The sequence below is a fragment of the Arachis duranensis genome, chromosome 3 (genome assembly GCF_000817695.3).
Source record: "Arachis duranensis cultivar V14167 chromosome 3, aradu.V14167.gnm2.J7QH, whole genome shotgun sequence".
In the NCBI taxonomy this organism is placed as follows: domain Eukaryota; kingdom Viridiplantae; phylum Streptophyta; class Magnoliopsida; order Fabales; family Fabaceae; genus Arachis; species Arachis duranensis.
Window position 1 is genome coordinate 22,164,719 of NC_029774.3, and position 20,536 is coordinate 22,185,254.

Consider the following 20,536-nt stretch of genomic DNA (forward strand, 5'->3'; position numbering starts at 1 on the left):
ATAATTATTTTTTATATAAAAAAAGTATTAATTTAAACCAATTCAAAATTTGATTTATCGATTTTTTAGTCAAATCAGTTTGTCCAGTCTAATTTTAACAAAAATAATACAATTTAATTGATCACATGTACTAAATTTTAATTATTAAAAAATATATTAAAAAAAATATTTTAAGTATTTTTATGTGGATGTCTCCCAATAAAATTTTACACATTGAATTTTACTACTATTTGCGTAAATTGCTATTCATCAGCTGCTTGTTATCTTGTACATAGATATAGGTGAACAATTTTACAATCATTTTTTTTATCTCAGAAAACACACAAAAAGTGAAGAAACAACCAAATCAAATATTCATATAATATAACAAAATACATATATACTAAAAAAATTTAAGATAACTTAGTTACTTACCTTTAATTCTTAATTAATTGAGCATAAAGACTGTGAAAGCATCTCTCCCACTTCTCTTTATCATTCGGATGCCATGACAAGCATTGGTTGGTAACACATACCATAGTGCATAGTTTCCGCTCTTTAAGATCACCCCGAGACCGAGTGTTTTTCCTGCATTTTGTCATACAAGCACCTAGATCAAAAAATCCATCAAAAGAAAAACTAACTAATACAATAATTAACATTGTAATTGCATGTGCCACATTGTTTCTTGCCATATATGTGTGTCTCTTCTTTTTTATTTTATGATGGACCATATTTTATATAACCTTAAAATCTTTGCTAATATTATTATATGTGATAGAATTCTAGAACAAGGATACTTCTCGCTTTGTTCATGTCCCTTCCTTATAGCAAGAGGTGCTAGTTATATTTAAAAAAAAAATCAATTGTAGTAAAGTTTTCGTGCTAATTATATTAAAAAAAATCAATTGTAGTAAAGTATTGCTTTAAAACGCCGTTAATTATTTTGATTAAATTTTAATGTTTCTTGAATCCAATTCATTTCAACCTAAATAATATATTGGATAGAAAACGGCATTAAATATAAACTAGAGATTATATTATGATTTTTTTTAGCTTTTTTATTTATTTTGTTGTTGTTTTTACTCTACTTATTGTATTGAATTGTGTTGTTAAAAAAAATGAAAAGCTCAATGACTTATAAAAACATTGAAGATGTTAACACAGATGAGGAATTCCTTGTATGTATATTAATATTGGCAGTGAGTTAAAGAAAAAATTATGTTTTATAGGATGGCAAGCTTGATTTAAGTTATCTATTAGAGACGGTGAAGGTTAATACCATCTGAAAAAAAAATTAAGAAATGTAACGTTTCTTGAAAAATAAAGATAAAAAAAATGAGAAACAAAAATAAAAATCATACTTTAAAAGTTTTAAATTGTTAAAAAATTGGTCGGTTCTATCAATTCGTCGGTTTAATTGTTTTTTTATTTTTTGTTAAACAATTTTTTATGTCAATTGGATCAGTTAGAAAATCGATTCTCGATTAATCCGATCGATCTAATTTGATTTTTAGGATACTGATAATTGTTAGTTTTATTTTATTTCCAAATTATTCTTCGTACAGGATAATGAGATACAAACTTAAAAAAAACTTAACTTCATTTATAATCATTACATAATGATCATGAACACACTAATACATTAATACTACCTATTTCTCAACTAAAATCCAAAACAATCAAATACCAAAACCAAAACTAATTACAACACACAACAACACCATTATCAGCATCTTCAATATACTAATACTCCTTTCTAAATTTTTTATTCTCCAATTCAATTCATTGGTAACTTATTGTGCAACCCAAATCACACCTTGTTGACTTGTTCTTGATATTTATCAGCACAACAAAAAAATTACAGTAAATTTCAAATTACAATAATACAAAAAGAAACATTGAATCAATAATCACTAAATCATTCTTTTAAACTTATATCAAGTTAACAATTCTATCAAATACAAAATTTTACCTTATAGTTAGAATACTCATGAAAAAAAATTTGAATTTTCTAGTATCACTGAGTATTTAATCACCGTATGTAACCCATAATTATATAATACAACGTTTTTATCCCTGATTCGAATGTTCCTATTACTGTAATTTCTTCTACTAAAGTTATTTTTGTTTAAACTTTCTTAACTTCTATCATCACCGTTCATCATGACGCACCCAAAAGAATGAATTTTCAGAACTTGACAAAAAGATATTATGAATAACAATAAAGAGGAGTGAAGATAAAGAAGAATATATGACGAAGATGAAGATTTAGGGGTTAGAATTTTATAAGTATGAATGGATCAATTTAGATGTTTTAACCAAATTTTGGATACCAATTTGAGTTGAACTCATTGTGTCCATATCAACGTGCAGTTTAAGGCCAACTTGACATTTAACTGTGGCCACATTAAAATGTCTAGGGACTTTTACATTAAAGAAGATTCATATTTTTGAGAGTGGAGATACATTTAATAATTTTAAAAAGTAAAAGACTTATCTAAAGCAAATTGAGAAATTCAAAAAGAGAAGGTCTAAGAGGCCAATAATTTTTTTAAAATTTGGCCAACACTTAACTATAAAAAAAGTGAGTAATCTCACACTATTGGATAAAATTTTATACCATTAAAAACACTAATAATAACTAATTAATGACTACAAATCACAAAACTTGCTAGTCCTAACACTTTTCATTCAAAAATCATTTTAGACATTACCTCTAAGATATTCTATCTTCCTCTATAGAAGAAGAAATTTGTACACCATGATAATTTTTAACCAAAAATTGTTCTTTTTATTTTCCAAAATGTCGTCTAACTAGTGACTAGTATGTTGGAATAAATTAATTTCAATAACCCAGATCATCCATATTAAATCACAAAAAATATAACATAATACGGAAGCGTACCTTTACTCATAAGAGTCAGAAATTGATGGAAGAATTTGGATCTTGTGATTCTTTCGATCTTCCTCAATCAAAGCCTTCTGTATTCCTAGTCGGCTGAACTGCAACTCTTTTGATGAGAAAGAGCAACAAAGGCGGCTTTGGTATATTGGGGACCGAAACCCTGAAGGTCTATTTATATTTGAGCATGGCACCCATTAAACCCTAAAGCCCAAATAAAATAGTATCTAAAACCCAAAAGATAATATATCTAAAATCCAAAAGGATAATTATCTAAGGAACAAAAGATAATATCTGGTTTTATTCTCATTTAATTCTAAATCAAAAGTAATAATGACTTATTCAATTAGCATTTATAACAATAAACGAGATCATCATTATATAAGTCATTTAATTTGAAATAGCATAATTTATTATTATAATTAATATATGTATTGCCCACAAATAAGTTAGGAAATTAAATAATTTCCTAACAATCTCCCACTTGGGCTATACATATATCTTTCTTGACATAATCACATCTTATAAACTTTATGCGCGCATCTGAATGCTATTTCTCTCATTACTTTAACAATCAGGTATGTCTCATACATTAGATATGGAACTACCACAGCTTTTATCACATTAAATGCTGTGACTAAACCACGCCAATCACCATCCTAATATACTTAACGATATAGATCAAATTTGGATGAGTAATATAGAAATTACATGCCAAGTGATCTCATGTATGTCTATTTCCAGTTGGTCCAACTTTAAAACTTTATTGAGATCAAACACAATACAAATATTACAAAATGAACATTTCACATAATATGAAATAACCATCAACTTAATTCTGCAGAAAAATAATTCAATATCTGTCATAGAACATATAGCATAAAATAAACTCCCACTAAACCAAGGCATCACAAATATTGACTCCTATTCGAGCAGTGTGTTCATGAAAGATTTTAGGGATCAATCCCTTGGTTAATGAGTCTGCTAGCATATACCCTGTTCCTGTATGTTCTATGGAAATTTGTTTTTCTTAAACTTTCTCCTTGACAACTAAGAACTTGATGTCTGTATGCTTCGATTTTGTCAAGCTCTTATTATTATTGGAGTATAGTACTGCTGACTTATTGTCACAAAATATCTTTAATGACCTTTTAATGTCATCTCCTATATGAAGCTCAGTGACAAAATTTTGTAACCATATGCCATGAAATCGGAATCAGAGTACCCAATGATCTCCAAATTTTCTGATCTCTGATAAGTAAACATGTAATCCTTTGTTCTTTTTAAATAATGCATTACGCGTTTTAACAGCTATCCAATGATCCATATCTAGATTGCTCAAGTATCTATCCAACACTCCTACTATAAATGATATATCGGGACATATGTAGACTTGAGCATACATTAAGCTCCCTAGTGTTGATGCATAAGGTTTATCATGCATTGATGTCCTCTCAAGATTATTTTTAGGGCATTGTTTGAGATTGAACTTGTCTTCTTTAATTACGGGTGTGTCCGTTGGTCTACATCTTTCCATGACTTATTTACTTAAAATCTTTTTGATATAGTTCTTTTGTGATAATCCAAGAATACCTTGAGAGTGATCTCTTAGTATCTCGATTCCTAATACAAAAGAGGCATCACCAAGATCTTTCATTTCGAATTTGTTCGATAGAAATTTCTTAGTTTAATGCAACAAGCCTATATCGTTATTGGCAAGCAGAACGTCATCAACTTATAAGACCAAAAAAAAAGTATTTACTCCCACTGAACTTGCGGTATACACATTCGTCTTATAATATTTACCTCAAAACCATATGAGATAATGACTTGATTAAACTTGTGATACCATTGACGGGAAGCTTGTTTGAGACCATATATGGATTTTCTCCTTTCTCTGTTGGATCTCCTTAATGACACCTCTTGAGGTTGTTGAGCTTGCTGTATGGGTTGGGATTGAGGAGGATTCTCATCATTTTCTTGTACTGTAGCAGTATCTCGAGCAATAATAATATTCTCATTGTTCTCTTGTATTGTAACTGGATCTACAGTGGGATTCCTATTTTGCTCTTATACTATAACTGTATCTTGAACAACAATAGGCACAAGGACCTGATCATTGTCAGTTACAGAATCCTCATCAAAAGCAACATTCCTAATATTTCCTTCCCCCCCAAACTCAACATCCTCAAGAAATCTTGCATTTTCCGTTTCAAAAATAGACCTTGATGCAGGATTGTAAAACTTGTACTCCCGTGAGCGCTCAGCGTAACTAACAAAGTAGCAACTAATTGTCCTTTAGTCCAATTTTCTTTCATGCGGCCTATAAGGTCGCGCCTCAGCTGGACATCCCCAAATATGCAGATGCTTTATACTGTGCCTTTTCCCAGTCCAAATTTCATACGGGGTTTTGTTAACTGCTTTGCTTGGCACCTTATTAAGGATGTACACTGTGGTCTTTAAGGCTTCTCCCCAGAGTGATTCAGGCAAGGAAGAATGACTAATCATACTTCTCATCATGTCCTTAAGAGTTCGGTTCTTTCGCTCTGCAATACCATTCACGCTAGGTTTGCCTGGCATGGTGTATTGCGAAAAATACCACACTCCTCTAGAAAAAGAGCAAAAGGCTCGGGACGTTGCTCACCTAAACCATCATATTTTCAGTATTATTCACCACCACGATCAAATTTGACAGCTTTAATTTTCTTTCCAAGTTGAAGTTCAACTTCATCTTTGAAAGACTTGAAAACATCCAAGGCTTGGGACTTTTCATGAATTAAATATAGATACCCGTAACGAGAGTAATCATCTATGAACGTAATAAAGTACCATTGTCCATTCCAAGAGACAGTATGGAATAGGCCACATATATTGGTATCTATTAGTTCTAAGACATCTTTAGCTCTCTCGGCACCTAATTTCTTTTCGTTTGTCCTTTTCCCCTTTATGCACTCAATGCAGACTTCAAATTCCGCCAAATTTAGGGGTTCGAGAATTCCATCTGACACGAGCCTCTGAATTCTCTGTTTAGAGATGTGGCCTAGACGTTTGTGCCATAATGATGCCGAATTCTCATTTAGTTTTTGTTTTGTACCCGTTTGCAGTATTTCATTATTATAGGAATTTAAGTCAAGCCTATATAGATTATCCACCAAATGACCAAAGCAAATATTATTCGAATTATAAAAGAGATTGACTTTATTGTCTCCGAACGAACAAAAATATCCTGATTTGTCCAAACGAGAAACAGAAACCAAATTCCGTCTAAAATGACGGTATATAAAATGTCTCTAATAAATCCAAGTAAAATCCACTCTTGGAACATAATCTAAAGGTTCCTATAGCTTCGACTGCAACTATATTGCCGTCTGCCACATAGATGTATCTTTCAGCATCACTTGGCGGTCAGCTCCACAGACAACCCTGCATAGTAATACTTACATGAGTAGTAGCAATAGAATCTACCCACCAAGTATCAACAGGTGCATAACTTAAACTAGCTTCGGAACAAACGAAAGTAAGAAATATACCCTTCTTTACACGCCAGGTGGCATATTTGGTACAATCCTTCTTCATGTGTCCCACCTTCTTACAGAAGAAACAAGTTGAAACTTGATCTTGTTTCTTAGCCTTTTTCTGCTGAGAAGGCATATCCACAGTGGTATCACGCTTTCTTTTATACTGAGAAGATGAAGCCATGTGAGGACTTTCAGTCTTATCTTGCTGTAGCCTCTCTTCTTCTTGCACACTGTGAGATATAAGCTCATTTAAGGACCAAGTGTCCTTCAGAGTGTTATAACTCACTTTGAATTGCCCAAAATGTGCAGGAAGGGAAATCAAAATGAAATACACGAGTAAATCTTCAGACAACTCTAACTTTAGTGCTTTCAATTTTGAAGCAAGATGAGACATTTCTATAATATACTCCCTTATGTTCCCTTTACCTTTATACCTCATGGAGACAAGTTTGCTCAAAAGACTACTTGCCTCCGTCTTTTAGGAACTGTTTGGCATCTTTATCATCAAACGCTTCAGAAATTGAGCGTTTCATGATCATAATGCTCATTCGATTGGATCTTTCTCACTTCTCTATTTTAACCTCATTGAGATTTTCCATAGTGGAAGTGGGTTTTTCCTCTCGAAGAGCTATATCTAGATCCATACAACCGAGAACAGTCTCCATGATATCTTTCCAAACTTTAAAGTTTGAACCATTCAGTGTAGGAATACTGATAATTTGTGCAGAAACATTGGTAGCTAAAGCTATAGTTTCTGGATTAGAACAAAAAGAACATGCAGTAAACATTAGTTAAATAACGAGAAAAATCCATATTGAGATATCTAGAACAACATTAATTTTCAATCTTTGGATAGAAAAATTAACTGTAAGTGATACTCTCATCGCAGTAATTAAATATTGTCAAAATTCATGTCACACATTAAGCCTTTCTTTGGACCGACTTAATGCGCACATGGAAACTTAAACTTTGCAACCTATTTATTACCGCATATATTTTCTATTAATTGGCCAAATAATAACCTTCTTTTGGGCCGATTATTGACCGAATAATTAATAAAAAATAAACAGAAGTGTGCAATGTTTATTATTTGGCCAAACAATAAACTTCCTTTGGCCCAATTATTGTCCGCATAAATAATAAGCATTACTTTATTTTTAATTAATTATCCAAATATGTATTTACCATCAATATGTGTATGTAATTCGACCAAATACAGACCTTCCTTTGGGCCGACCAATATTCGCATGAATTACATATCACCATATTCCTAATGTTTTAAATAAATTAATTTTCACAAAAGAGGTTACTTTTGGCAGCATAATGTTCAATCAATTTATTTCAAAATTAAATCTTTATAAAATAAATGGGTATAGTAATCTAAATTGTTACTAGTTTTCTTATGTAACAATTAAATAATATTTTTTATTATTCAAATATTATTAATGTATATTTGGCCAAATAAGATCTTTTTTTAAGTAGATCAATATTCGCATAAGTGACATATGCATAATAATCTTTATATCCTAAAAGGATAATCAATTAATTTTACACTAAATTAATAGTGCACACACAATTAAATCTTTAGACAATCCAAAATTTAGTAATATTTTATTAATATTTTAGATTCAATAATCAATTAAGGAAAAATATTATCTAGACGGGTGAATAGATTGACCTTAAAACAACAACGATTAATTACGATTGCTATAAAACAAGCTCGTATTTTATCTTCGTTACCCTTTCTTAATAATGAAAAAAAGATTCTTAATAATGAAAAAAAATTTGAAAAAATTGAGTCAACCGCTAGAACTACTACTACCGGTTAAAAAAAAATTAGAGTTATTGTTTAAGTGAATTCAAATTGGAATTGAAACATATATACATTGATGCACACACACAAACGCAAATAAGTTCATATATATGCGTGCAACGATTTTACCACGTAAACAACATACATATATATATATTGATTCGATAATAGAAAAAATAAAATCGAATTTTTTTTATGATTAAATTATGGACAGCTTTGATATCATTTGTTGGAATAAATTAATTTCAATATAACATAATGCGGAAGCGTACCTTTACTCATAAAAGTCAGAAATTGATGAAAGAATTTGGATCTTGTAATTCTTTCGATCTTTCTCAATTAAAGCCTTCTGTATTCCTAAGCCTTCTGTATTGAACTGCAACTCTTTTGATGGAGAAAGAACAACAAAGCGGCTTAGGTATATTGGAGACCGAAACATTGAAGGTCTATTTATATTTGAGCATGACACCCATTAAATCCTAAAACCCAAATAAAATAGTATCTAAAGCCCAAAAGATAATATATCTAAAATTCAAAAGGATAATTATCTAAGGAATAAAAGATAATATCTGATTTTATTTTCATTTAATTCTAAATCAAAAGTAATAATGACTTATTCAATTAGTATTTATAACAATAAATGAGATCATCATTATATAAGTCATTTAATTTGAAATAATATAATTTATAATTATAATTAATATATATATATATTGTCCACAAATAAGTTAGGAAATTAACATAGTATCCATGTGGAGGAAGCAAATGTACATAGTGTAGCGTTTGCCATTATCAATACTAGCGTCTTATCGGGCACTTAGGCATGTTAAGACGCATTTTAATATGAATAAATGACCATTTGTACCTATGAAAGCTCGAAACTAATCTTGTATCCATGATAGATGTTGTCCGTGTGACAAAAATGCCATGGCTTGGATCCGAGCTTGGTTCGTAGGTTTCCAAACCTACGTGGCACTCCCAACCCCCCCCCCCCCAAGCCATATCTGAGCCAACCATTCACCATCATCATCTTCATCTTCTTCACCATCATCTCCATCTATCACTGTCTCTTCCCAGCCACCATAACCTCCATCACCATCACCTCAGCACCGCCACAGCCACCTCCTTCACCACAACCTCCGGCGACAACCCACACCACCGCACCCCTTTCTCTTCTTCTTCCCCTCTTCTCACCTCCGCTGAGCCCAGAAACCACAGCGCCAGCTCCTCCTCTCCACCAAATCCCAGAGCGGCAGCGGCCACCTTCTCCATTCCTGGGTCTCCTCTCGTCTGCCACCAAACAGCCGCGACACCCAACCTTCTCCCCCGCTATCGGCTCTGCCTACGCCGTTCTCGGTTCCACTATCTACGTCATCGGTGGCTCCATTAATGACGTTCTCTCCTCTCACATCTGGCTCCTCGACTGCCGCTTCCACCGATGGCGACGTGGACCCTCCATGCGCGTCGGCCGCGAGTTCGCCGCTACAGGAGTCGTCGACGAAAAGATTTACGTCATCGGAAGCTGTGTCGCCAAAAATTGGGCCAGGTCGGCCAACTGGGCGGAGGTTCTTGACCCCGCCTCCGAAAAATGGGAGCGCGTGGCGAGCCCTGCGGAGGTTCGGGAGAAGTGGATGCACGCAAGCACCGTGGTGGACGGCAAGGTGTACGCCATGGCAGATCGCGGCGGCATCGCGTTGGATCCCCGATGCGGCGCTTTGGAGAGCGTGGGAACGGAGCTGGACCTCGGGTGGCGAGGGAGGGCGTGCGTGGTGGATGATATTCTTTATTGCTACGATTACTTGGGGAAGATTAAAGGGTTCGATGTGAAGAGTGGGGTATGGAAAGAGCTGAAGGGGTTGCCTCGGTTTTTGTGTGGTGCTACCATGGCTGATTTGGGTGGGAAGTTGGTTGTGGTGTGGGAGTGTGGTGGTGGGAATGGGAAAGACATGGACATTTGGTGTGCTGAGATTCAAGTTAGCAAGAAGAATGGTGAACTGTGGGGTGAGGTTGATTGGTTCGAGAAGGTTCTTTCTGTTCCCAAAGGCGAGTGGAGGTTATGGTGGCTGGGAAGAGACAGTGATGGATGGGGATGATGGTGAAGAAGATGACGATGATGATGGTGGCTTGGGGGGTGGAAGTGACACGTAGGTTCGAAAACCCACGAACCAAGCTCAGATCCAAGTTATGGCACTTTTGTCACACGGATAGCATCTATCATGGGTACAAGATTAGTTTCGAGCTTTCATGAGTACAAATGTCAGTGTTTTCATCTCTCATGGATACAAATGGTCATTTATTCATTTTAATATTTTTAGTAAAATTTTAGAGAAAAGGTCAATTTAGTCCCTGACCTTTTAATCCGCGGACATTTTCGTCTCTGAGCATTGGAAAATACATTTAAATCCCTGACGTTCCTGAAAATAAGACCGATCAGTCCCTCCATCCATGAGCCACCCTCAGAGTGGACGAAAAACGCTAAGCTGGCTCTCCCTATACTTACCTGGCTCAACAGCGTTCCCACGTGGCACGTTAGTGGGATGGAGGTTTTGAAAACGGGACACATAAGTCCCTCTCACACAAGTAATTTTAGTAAAATGACTACATTGCCCTTAACCCTAATTCTATCCTCACCGCCTCTCTCCTCTTCACCTGCGCAGCCCCCAACCCTCCTCTCCTCACTCTTTCTGCCTTCTCAACCATACATACACAAAACAAATGCATTCACACACATGGAAGAGAGATCCGAGAAAGGAGATGTGTCGCCGGTAGGGTGTGGGCCGCCGTCACGCCATCGTCAAGCTGGAGGGAGGAGCCGTCGGCGCCACGCCTCACCGTCGAATTCCCACGCCGTTGTCGCTGCCGCTCCTGAAGAGAGGCGCCGCTGGAGGGTCCTCGCCGCCGTTCTCGTGCTTCATCGTCGCCGTTTACCTTCCATCCAGCCCAAGCCGCCGCACAAGGGAGCCAAGGAAGAAGTAGCCGCCACTGTGCCATGCATCGCCGCCGACCTGCCTTGAAGTTGCCGTCGTGGATCAGATCTGAGGCGAGAGAGAGAGAGAGACACGAAGAATGAAATCGCACGCTGCCATCGTCACCATTACTGAAATCTGAATAAGTCTTCTCCTCACCACCAGCCGCCACCATGAAGGAACGACCCAAACGAATTTTAGTATTAGGACAGCACTCAGAACGACGTCGTTTTGAGTGAGAGGGACTTATGTGTCTCGTTTTCAAACCTCCATCCCACTAACGTGCCACGTGGGAACGCCGTTGAGCCAGGTAAGCATAGGGGGAGCCAACTCAGCATTTTCCGTCCGCTCTGAGGGTGGCTCATGGACGGAGGGACTGATCGGTCTTATTTTCAAAAACGTCAGGAATTTAAATGTATTTTCCAATGCTTATGGACGAAAATGTCTGCGGGTTAAAAAGTCAGGGACTAAATTGTCCTTTTCTCAAAATTTTAAGTATTTTTTACGTTAATTTTTTATGAGAAAAAATATTACTTGTGCTATTATATAAATTTTAAATATTTATTGGTTTTATTTTTTAAAAGTATATTTTCAATGTATTAAATACATAAAAATTTAAAAGTTTATATAATTATATTCTTAATATATATTTTTGGAACACATTTTAATTAAATTCTTAAAATCTAATCTAAACTTAAAAACTTTATCAAATAGCAAGTTGGTTACAAAATTTAATTATCATTTAGATTTGACTAACATGTGCTTTAAAAAGTATATATTAAGATTACCCATTAAATTCTTTTTTTACAACAGAATTTTTTTTAATGTATTTATTTATTTGAAGGAAAGCCTTCAAGCAACTATTGAATTGTTTCCGTTATGCGAGATATATGTGCATCGAACTGCCTCTTTTTATACATTATGTAGTTATTAAAGTTGAAAATTTAAAATTTTTTACTAGTAATAATTTTATCCGTGCTAAAAAATGACATATTAACTAAATCCTTTAATATAAAGCAATCCTAAGTTATTGATAAAATTTATTATTTTTTACTAATATTTATCCAATTTTATATGTTAAATACTAAATTCTAAAGTCTAAACCACATAAAATTAAATTTTAATAGTATAAAAATAAGGTGTTAGATTCAAAATATTACGTAATATTGCTAAAAGAATGTTGCCCTGTAACATTTCTCTTTATTATAAGTTATAGATTATGCAAAGATACATATTTCATAAATCATAACTGATGCCATCATAAGTTATTCATCGTACTTCAGTTTGTGGTATGAAGTCTATCCAATGCTCATTACTGCATAATCTTAACCAATATATTCATTTGAAAGATACATTCAACTAGTTCAAGCATTAATTTGAAGATGTAACACACTAACTGCCAAGAATTCAGAAGCATGAAGTAAACAAAATAAAATCAAAGTAATCATTTTATTTGCTCCAATGCAAGATTTTCAAGAAACAAACTTCAATAAGAGGTAGTTGCCACTTAGGACTATGAATAGTGGAATCCAATTGGTGGACAAAAATTCTTCATTATCCCTTGGTTTTAAAGAAACCCCATTGTTTTTGTTTTCTCTCTTCCACTCTCTAAGAGAGTGTCCTTCTCCAGCTCCACTCAAACAACTTGGAAGGAGGTAATAAGTCCTTATAATGCGCATGGTCAAGTTTCCAAGGTCATGTGCAAATAGCATCAATAACACTATTGACTTTGCATAAAAGTACAAGCCGTTTGTGTCATCCTATTAAACTATAACTTTTGCTAATAAGTGCCAACATTCTTTTTATAAGAAAAAAATTCAATAAATACATAACATTGGTTTGAAATTTTATGTTTTTGGATTTTCAATAAAAAAAAATCTTATTTAACACCTCAACTAGTATTTAAACTACTTGTTAACTAAATCTTTAAACTATTGTAAGTTTATAGAGAAAAGTATTTAATTAAATTGTGATTTATCTATTCATAAATGAGTAAATATATATATAAGAAATTAAGTAGGTCTAATTTACTCTATAAATTAGTTTAAAAGATAAGAGTTGTCTTACACTTATAAAAGGTATCAAGTTTTTAAACAGGTTTTGATACCATATAAAAAATCAAATGGACCTAATTTAAAAAATTAACTCAAAAAATAAAAATTGTTTTATATTTATAAGAGCTATCAGACTTTTAATTTTAGATAATATAAAACTTGATAATATAATTCTTAAAAATATTATTAAACATTCTCTAAAATACTAAATTAAATAAAAGTTACAAAGTCCAATATCTTGAAATCTTAAGAAGTAATTATACTTTTCTATTTTAATAGTTGGGAGGATATTCCGAAGTATCTATTAAAAAAATGAATTGTTTTTCTTCATAAATAAAAATGTATTTATCATAATAGAGATTAATGTGACTTCATGAATATATTAAATAGAATCCACTTAAATATTTTTGAGGATAGAATAATTTTTAATTTCATCCTACACAGTATTAGGGATGGCAATACCACTCAAATCTGCGGGTACCCACCCCGCACCGGGGCGAGTTTTAGTAGGGCGGGTTTTTGGGAGGGGCGGGGTGAAGTCGGGTTTATGTAATATTCGCCCTTACCCGTCCCGCTATATATAATATATATCATTTTAATATATAATATGTATAATATATGTAAAATAATTAGTAAATGATTAATAATATTGTATCATATTTAAATTTTTACTTTATTTATATTATATATGTGATGATAGTTATATAAATTTTGAAATTTAATTTTATTTATTGGATTTTAATAATTATAGGAGCGGGTAGGGGCAGAACGGGTACCCGTAGAGACGAATTAGGGTTCAACGTTTTACTACCCGTAGATAGAAGCGGGACGAGTTCTATGCGAATTTTTGTACGGCAGAACGAAGTCGGATAGAGCAAAAAAACCCACCCCTACCTGCCCCGTTGCCACCCCTACACAGCATTTGTTGCATCTAGAAAACTCATTGGTAGAGAGTACTCTTCTAATCCCCCAGCCAACATTGGTTCCTAAATTTTTTTTGTCATGTGACATTAACGTTAAGCATCACTTTACTACTTTAGCAGGTGGTTGTGATATTGTTTGGACTATGGAATCTATGTTTTTTTTTTTTTCTCGCTTACCAATTTTAAATTTTTGATTGTACTAATTTAAACATGTTCAAGACGACATGATTAAACAATAAGACTATGACTTTTTACACTGAAAATGAAAGACCTTACTTCAGTACATATATTGATTAAGTCATTAGTCATTTACCACTCACACAAAGAAATGGGTTTGCTTTCATCTTCTTATTCTTCTTCTTTCACCACTTTTGCTCTATTCCTCTTTCTTGTACAATTATCTTGCTTCTTCAATAACCTTAATGCAAAGCATAGTGTGGCCAATAGTCACAACAGGCGTGGCCACCATCACCACCACAACACCCAGAATCCCCCATTGAATCCGAGGCTTGATCTCGCCTTTCTTGCGCTGCAAGCATGGAAGAGTGTCATCTATTCCGACCCAAAAAACTTCACTGCCAATTGGGTAGGTCCTAGAGTTTGCAATTACACAGGTGTGTATTGTGCTCCATCACAAGATGACCCTAAAGTGACAGTTGTAGCAGGCATTGACCTTAACCACGGCGACATAGCCGGCTTCCTACCGGCGGAATTAGGCCTGCTTTCAGACCTTGCTCTGCTCCATCTCAACAGCAACCGCTTCTGCGGCATCCTCCCAAGAACACTAAGCAACCTCAGCCTCCTTCACGAGCTTGATCTTAGCAACAACAGATTTGTTGGACCTTTTCCAACGGTTGTTCTTTCCCTTCCTTCCCTCAGATACCTTGACATTCGGTTCAACGAATTCGAAGGCTCATTGCCTGTTGATCTCTTTAACAAAACCTTTGATGCAATATTTCTCAATAACAACCGTCTTAGCAGTTCCATCCCACGAAGCTTCGGCCGAATCTCGGCCTCTGTCCTGGTTTTTGCCAACAACAGATTCGGAGGCTGTCTTCCAGAAAGCATAGTGAACTTAGCTGAAACACTGGAAGAGCTTGTCATGATCAACACCAGTTTACAAGGTTGTCTGCCACAGCAAGTTGGATTTCTCTACAAATTAAGAGTATTTGATGTTAGTTTCAACAAAATTGTTGGCCCAATTCCTTATAGCCTTGCAGGGCTTTCTCATTTGGAGCAGCTCAATTTGGCACACAATATGATGACCGGCATAGTCCCTATGGGAGTTTGTGAGCTTCCCAACTTGGCGAATTTCACATTTTCTTATAACTTCTTCTGCGAGGAAGAGGGAATTTGCCGGAACGTGACATCTAAAAGAACTGTCTTTGATGATCGCCGCAACTGTTTGCCAGAGAAGCCGCTACAGAGGAGCAAGAAGGAGTGCAATGCTGTAAATCAGAACCCTGTTGATTGCATAAAACTTTGTTGTACCACAGAAGGTGGTTTTGGAAACAATGTCACAAGTTCTAGCTCAATGCCAACAATGCCTATTTCTGCACCTCCTTTTATTGCACCAAGCCACCCATGATCTGAATTAGACAATCACTTAGTACATTGTTATTAATGGTGTGTTAAGTTGTTCATCTATGTGTTTATATAGTTGTGTCATATGCTCAGTTGTACTATCTTTTGATTTGTTTTTTTCTTTTTGCTTTCTTTGTTTTTAGGAGAATGTTGTATGTTGTATCTAGCATGTTTTCAGACTATCTTTATGTGAATACTAGGTTCAAATTTCAAAAGGTAAAGTTACTTGAAGGACATTACATTACATGCAGGAATTTGAAATTTTTTTTTTTTATCTTCTGAGAAAAGTGATCCATTTATGCTTTAAGAATGGATTAGTGTAGAATTGTTACTACTGTTAGTTTCCCAAGACATATCAATAAAAAGGGCAGATACAATCTTAGCATGTGTTAATCCCAGAAAATTTGGTATGCGATATACAATATGTCAATATCAAAAAGCAGCCGCTAAGAATAACTATCAAATTACTTGAAAAACCAGAAATGCTTTTACAAGAGTAAATATTGTTTTCATGGCCATTGACAGCATTAACCAGCATCCTTTTTTTACTTTGATATCAGTTGGTTAATTGTCTTTTTTGTTACAAAAGCAAAGAGTAGATGGAATTCATATTGGACACTGACACCAAGGGACGGACATAAAGGGGGTGAATGGAGGCTTCGACCCCAGCTTTTTTTTAAAAAATTAATAGTAATAAATTATTATATATAATTTAATTTTTAAAAAAATTATTTAGTATTTAATCTAATATAAATAAAAGTTCAGTTCAATTTAAATATTAATAATTTTTAATATTTAAAGAGTAAATAACAATATTAAAAAATATATTATTACTAATATTTTTAATTAAGTAAAAAATTTTAAATCTCATAAAGTGAATTCTTTTTTTCTTGTGACTATCTTTTTTTATTCATTTGGTATTAATTCTCTTTGTTTCGACTGCTACAACTAAGAGATCTTTTTCAACTATGAATATTGTGAAAAATAACTCAGAAACAAAATGAAAGATGAATTTCTTACTAATTATCTTTTAATTATATCGAAAAGAAAATTGCTGAAAAATTTGACATAAATTCTATTATCTATGAATTTTATGATATGAAGAATTGGCCACTTCATTAGTAAAAAATACACACATTTTTTGTACTTTAAAATATATTATCTATCGATATATTTTTGTAATACATTTTATACTATATAATTTTTTACATAATTTTTAATACTATGTGTTATTGGCTCCCCATGATAACATTTCTAGATCCGTCCCTGCTGGTACCATCAACATAATTTGCGATTTCACTGTTGTCTATTGCTTATTTAACCCTCTCAAAATTCTAACAGCATGTTCTTGGTCTCTATATTCTATTATGATCTTCAGTCCATATGAGTATGATGCTCCACAAGCACAGGTTGGGATTGGTTTGAACTCATCAAGTTCTTCCTAAATTCTCTTAAGTTTAGTAAAATATGCAGTGATGGATAGATCTCCCTGTTTCATTGCAAACATCTCCTCTTGAAGATAAGCTATCCGAACAAATCACCTTCATAGAATCTGTCATAGAATCTGTGTTTGAGATCATTCCAGAATTCCGAAGTCACCTTACACCAAAGAACACTTTGAAGAATCTCTACGCTTAGGAAAGAATGCAACCATGATAGTACAAAAGTGTTGCATCTGTCTCAAGCTTCATAGGTTGAGTCCGTTTTTTTCAGGTTTCAGAATGGTTCCATCAATGAATCCCATCTTGTTCTTTGATTTGATGGATAGCCAAATCGATCTCGTCCATGAGTAATAAATTCGAGTTGTAAGAGGAGTTTGAGTTAGTAATAAACCTCGGCTTTCATTTGGATGGAGGTAGAAGGGACTTGTCTAGTCTTAAATCGGGTTTAATGTTGATATCCCTACTTGCGTTTGAAGGCTGGTGTTCTGAGGGTTACTTGAAACGTTGATTTGGGTCTGAATGTGAAGTCCAGATCCCTTAATATGGTAGCGTTCGACTTCTTTGGTGCCGAGGTGCTGCCTGTCCGAGTTCCTCGTGAGGAGGTGGGGGTGGTACCTGCAAGAGACTTCGATATTTAAGTTAGCAAAGGTTTTAAGCAAGTTTTAAGTAGAGTAGAACGTGAATTATATCTGGGAGTTTCAATGCATTTATAGTAGAGTAGCTAACCACCTTTGTTGTAGTAATTCTATCTTTTCTAGATGTAGCGGAGAAATATCCGAAGGTAGTCACTCGTTCAAATCAAGTAGAACTGATCTCTTTGTTGATATCAAAGAGTTCGGGTTTATAATGAGGTCCACTTTTATTGATGGACCTTTTGCGTTATTGGGCCTGGCTCTTATTTATTGGATTAAGGTATGAATAGTTGGCAAGTTAATTCATCAATCTCACGAGGTTTTGTAAATCACTCACTGAAAATATTTGTAGTTGCGAATTTTTTGGATTATCCGCTCCCGCTTCTCTATCTACCATGGATGTTGTAGAAAGAAGAGACAAAGTTCACAATTTTCACTTAGTAATATTTGCAGCTCCTCCAAGTTTACCGCACCATGATAAAATTTGTTCTGAGCTGCAAATCTCTTGGTGAAAAATGAAGATTTTACTATGCAAGCTAAAAAAAAAGAGAGATGTGTCTACTCCATTAGTGAAAAAATCGCACCTTTACAAAGACCAAAGGTGGAGCTATATATAGCCAAAAAGAAAAAAAAAAGAAAAGACATAATACTAATTACCTCTTCATATTCTACACAGTTGTTACCTACTAATCTCATACAATACCCACTAAGTAGGGAGTACTAGTAGTACTCATACATTAATAAATTTGGAGTAAACTATCATTTTTACCTACGAAAATTGAAAACAATCTATCTATAGAAGACAAAAATTATCATTTGTACTCATAAAAAATAGATTTTTGCAGGTAAAATTCAAACCCTAAAAAATTAAATAAAATTTTCAAACTAGCCTTCTCTCCCCTACTACTACCATTATCTCTCCTCTGATCTCCCTCCCCTCCCCCCTCTCTCTCAATTTTTTTAGTACCATCGTTTTTCCCCCTCTTCAACCGTCATCCTAACCCCTTCACCACACTCCCTCATCGGTGTCAGACGCGACTCAACAGCACCAACATCACCATCACCAGCATAATTATCTAACGCAAGCTCAGTCTCTGTCTATGCCGAAAAGAAACTCTAGATCTAAGGATGCTGCGATTATTGTGAGTGATTCATTGGGATCTAAGGATGCCGCAGAGCGTCACGGTGGTCGATACCAATAGGTTGCTCCTAAGGGACCTTCAGAACAATGGCGAAGACTCCCCCGCCGCCAAGAAACTCAAATCGAAAAAGTTTCCTCTCAATTATGTTTTGTCTTCGCCACGGGCCTTTTCTGCATTTACCTCACCATGCCCGCCTCCAAGTTTGGCCGCATCAAGTTCTCACGCACCCTCTCCGATCTTTTCCTTAAGTAAATAAAGATCTCTCTTTTCATTATTATGTTATCATCTTCATAGATTTATTTGAATCAAATTAACATTAGATGAACATAGCATCAGATTAGTTGGAATATTAGTGATTTAGATATGTGGCAGAAAGCCTTTTTTGTAAAGAAAAAAAAAGAAAAGAAAAGAAAAGAAAATTTTGAAATTTATTATGTTGTTTTGAGTGCAAAAATGTGTTTGAATCTTTTTGTGTTGCTGAATTTGATGGATGAAACAATAGAGGAGGCGACAGGGTTGGAGTTTCGGAAGGTGAGAGGGAAGCGGAGTTTGCGATTGAAATCGGGGTCAAAGAGGTGAAGGGAAGAGGAAGGGTGGCGATGGCGGTGGTAGTGATGATAATGGAGGCAGTGATGGTAGTAGTTGGGAAGAAGAGTGGTGGTAGAATTTGAGATCGGAGTCGCTAAGAACATTTAGAGAGAGAGAAGAGAGAGATTATGATCATAGTAATAGAGAGAAGGATAGTTTAAAAATTTTATTTTATTTTTTAAAATTTTGATAATTTTGTTTGTAAAAAATTATTTTTTATAAGTATAAATGATAATATCTATCTTCTATAAATAGATGTGTCAGTGTTTTCAATTTTCATAAATACAAATGGTAATTTACTCATAATTTGACATGTCCAGCATTTTATTTTTAAAACCTTAATGTATCATTTTTCTTGGAGAATATAACTGGTATAGAAAAGCTTTATGTTAACTATTGTATCGTTCGAGCTATTATTCTGCAGTCTGAATTGTGAATACCATCTTTTGAATATAATGTTCTTTCATGCTCCATGAAGTAAATTTTATTTTGCTCCATAGAATATTCTCATTCATTCATTTCAAATAAATGAAATTGATGGGAAAAAATAATTTTACATCCTGGAGTAAATAAAAATTTAAGAATTTTTCAAACTTTATTGAATATTCACTATTCAAACTACATATGTAAGAAAAACATTATATTTGATATCAAAAATTATTGCGATATTAACTTACACGTGCATCTTTCAAGAAATTCACTGTAGGTATACTGTAGACGTTTTTTATAAAGGAGTAAACAGATAAATCTATTTTATATGTATCAAAATAAATACCATGTTTTCTTAAAGCAATTGCAATGAAGTATTGTTTGGAATTTTAAATATGACATTACATCAAGTAAAATGGTTCCAAATTTCACTTCTCAATGAAATCGTTCTCATTTTTAGAGACAGTTTTATTTTTATAGATAATCAATTAAATTTTATTATTTTGTACAAATTTAATAAATTAAAATAATTTTTATAACATATGATCTCACAATTAATAA

The 20,536-nt window shown here is 34.0% G+C and overlaps 1 protein-coding gene and 1 pseudogene across 1 annotated transcript; both read left to right on the plus strand.

Annotated features, from left to right (window-relative positions):
• The first annotated feature begins 9,110 nt into the window (after positions 1–9,110).
• Positions 9,111–19,629, plus strand: LOC127745459 (F-box/kelch-repeat protein SKIP6-like; annotated as a pseudogene).
• On the plus strand, positions 14,487–15,988 carry LOC107478209 (leucine-rich repeat extensin-like protein 4). Its single transcript, XM_016098350.3, has one exon. It carries the CDS (start codon positions 14,487–14,489, stop codon positions 15,744–15,746), a length of 1,260 nt encoding a protein of 419 aa, XP_015953836.3. The 3' UTR covers positions 15,747–15,988.
• Positions 19,630–20,536: the final 907 nt, after the last annotated feature.

What these genes read in the sequence shown, in the direction of transcription:
- LOC107478209 (XM_016098350.3), top strand. Translation starts at nt 14,487, where the DNA reads ATGGGTTTGCTTTCATCTTCTTATTCTTCTTCTTTCACCACTTTTGCT.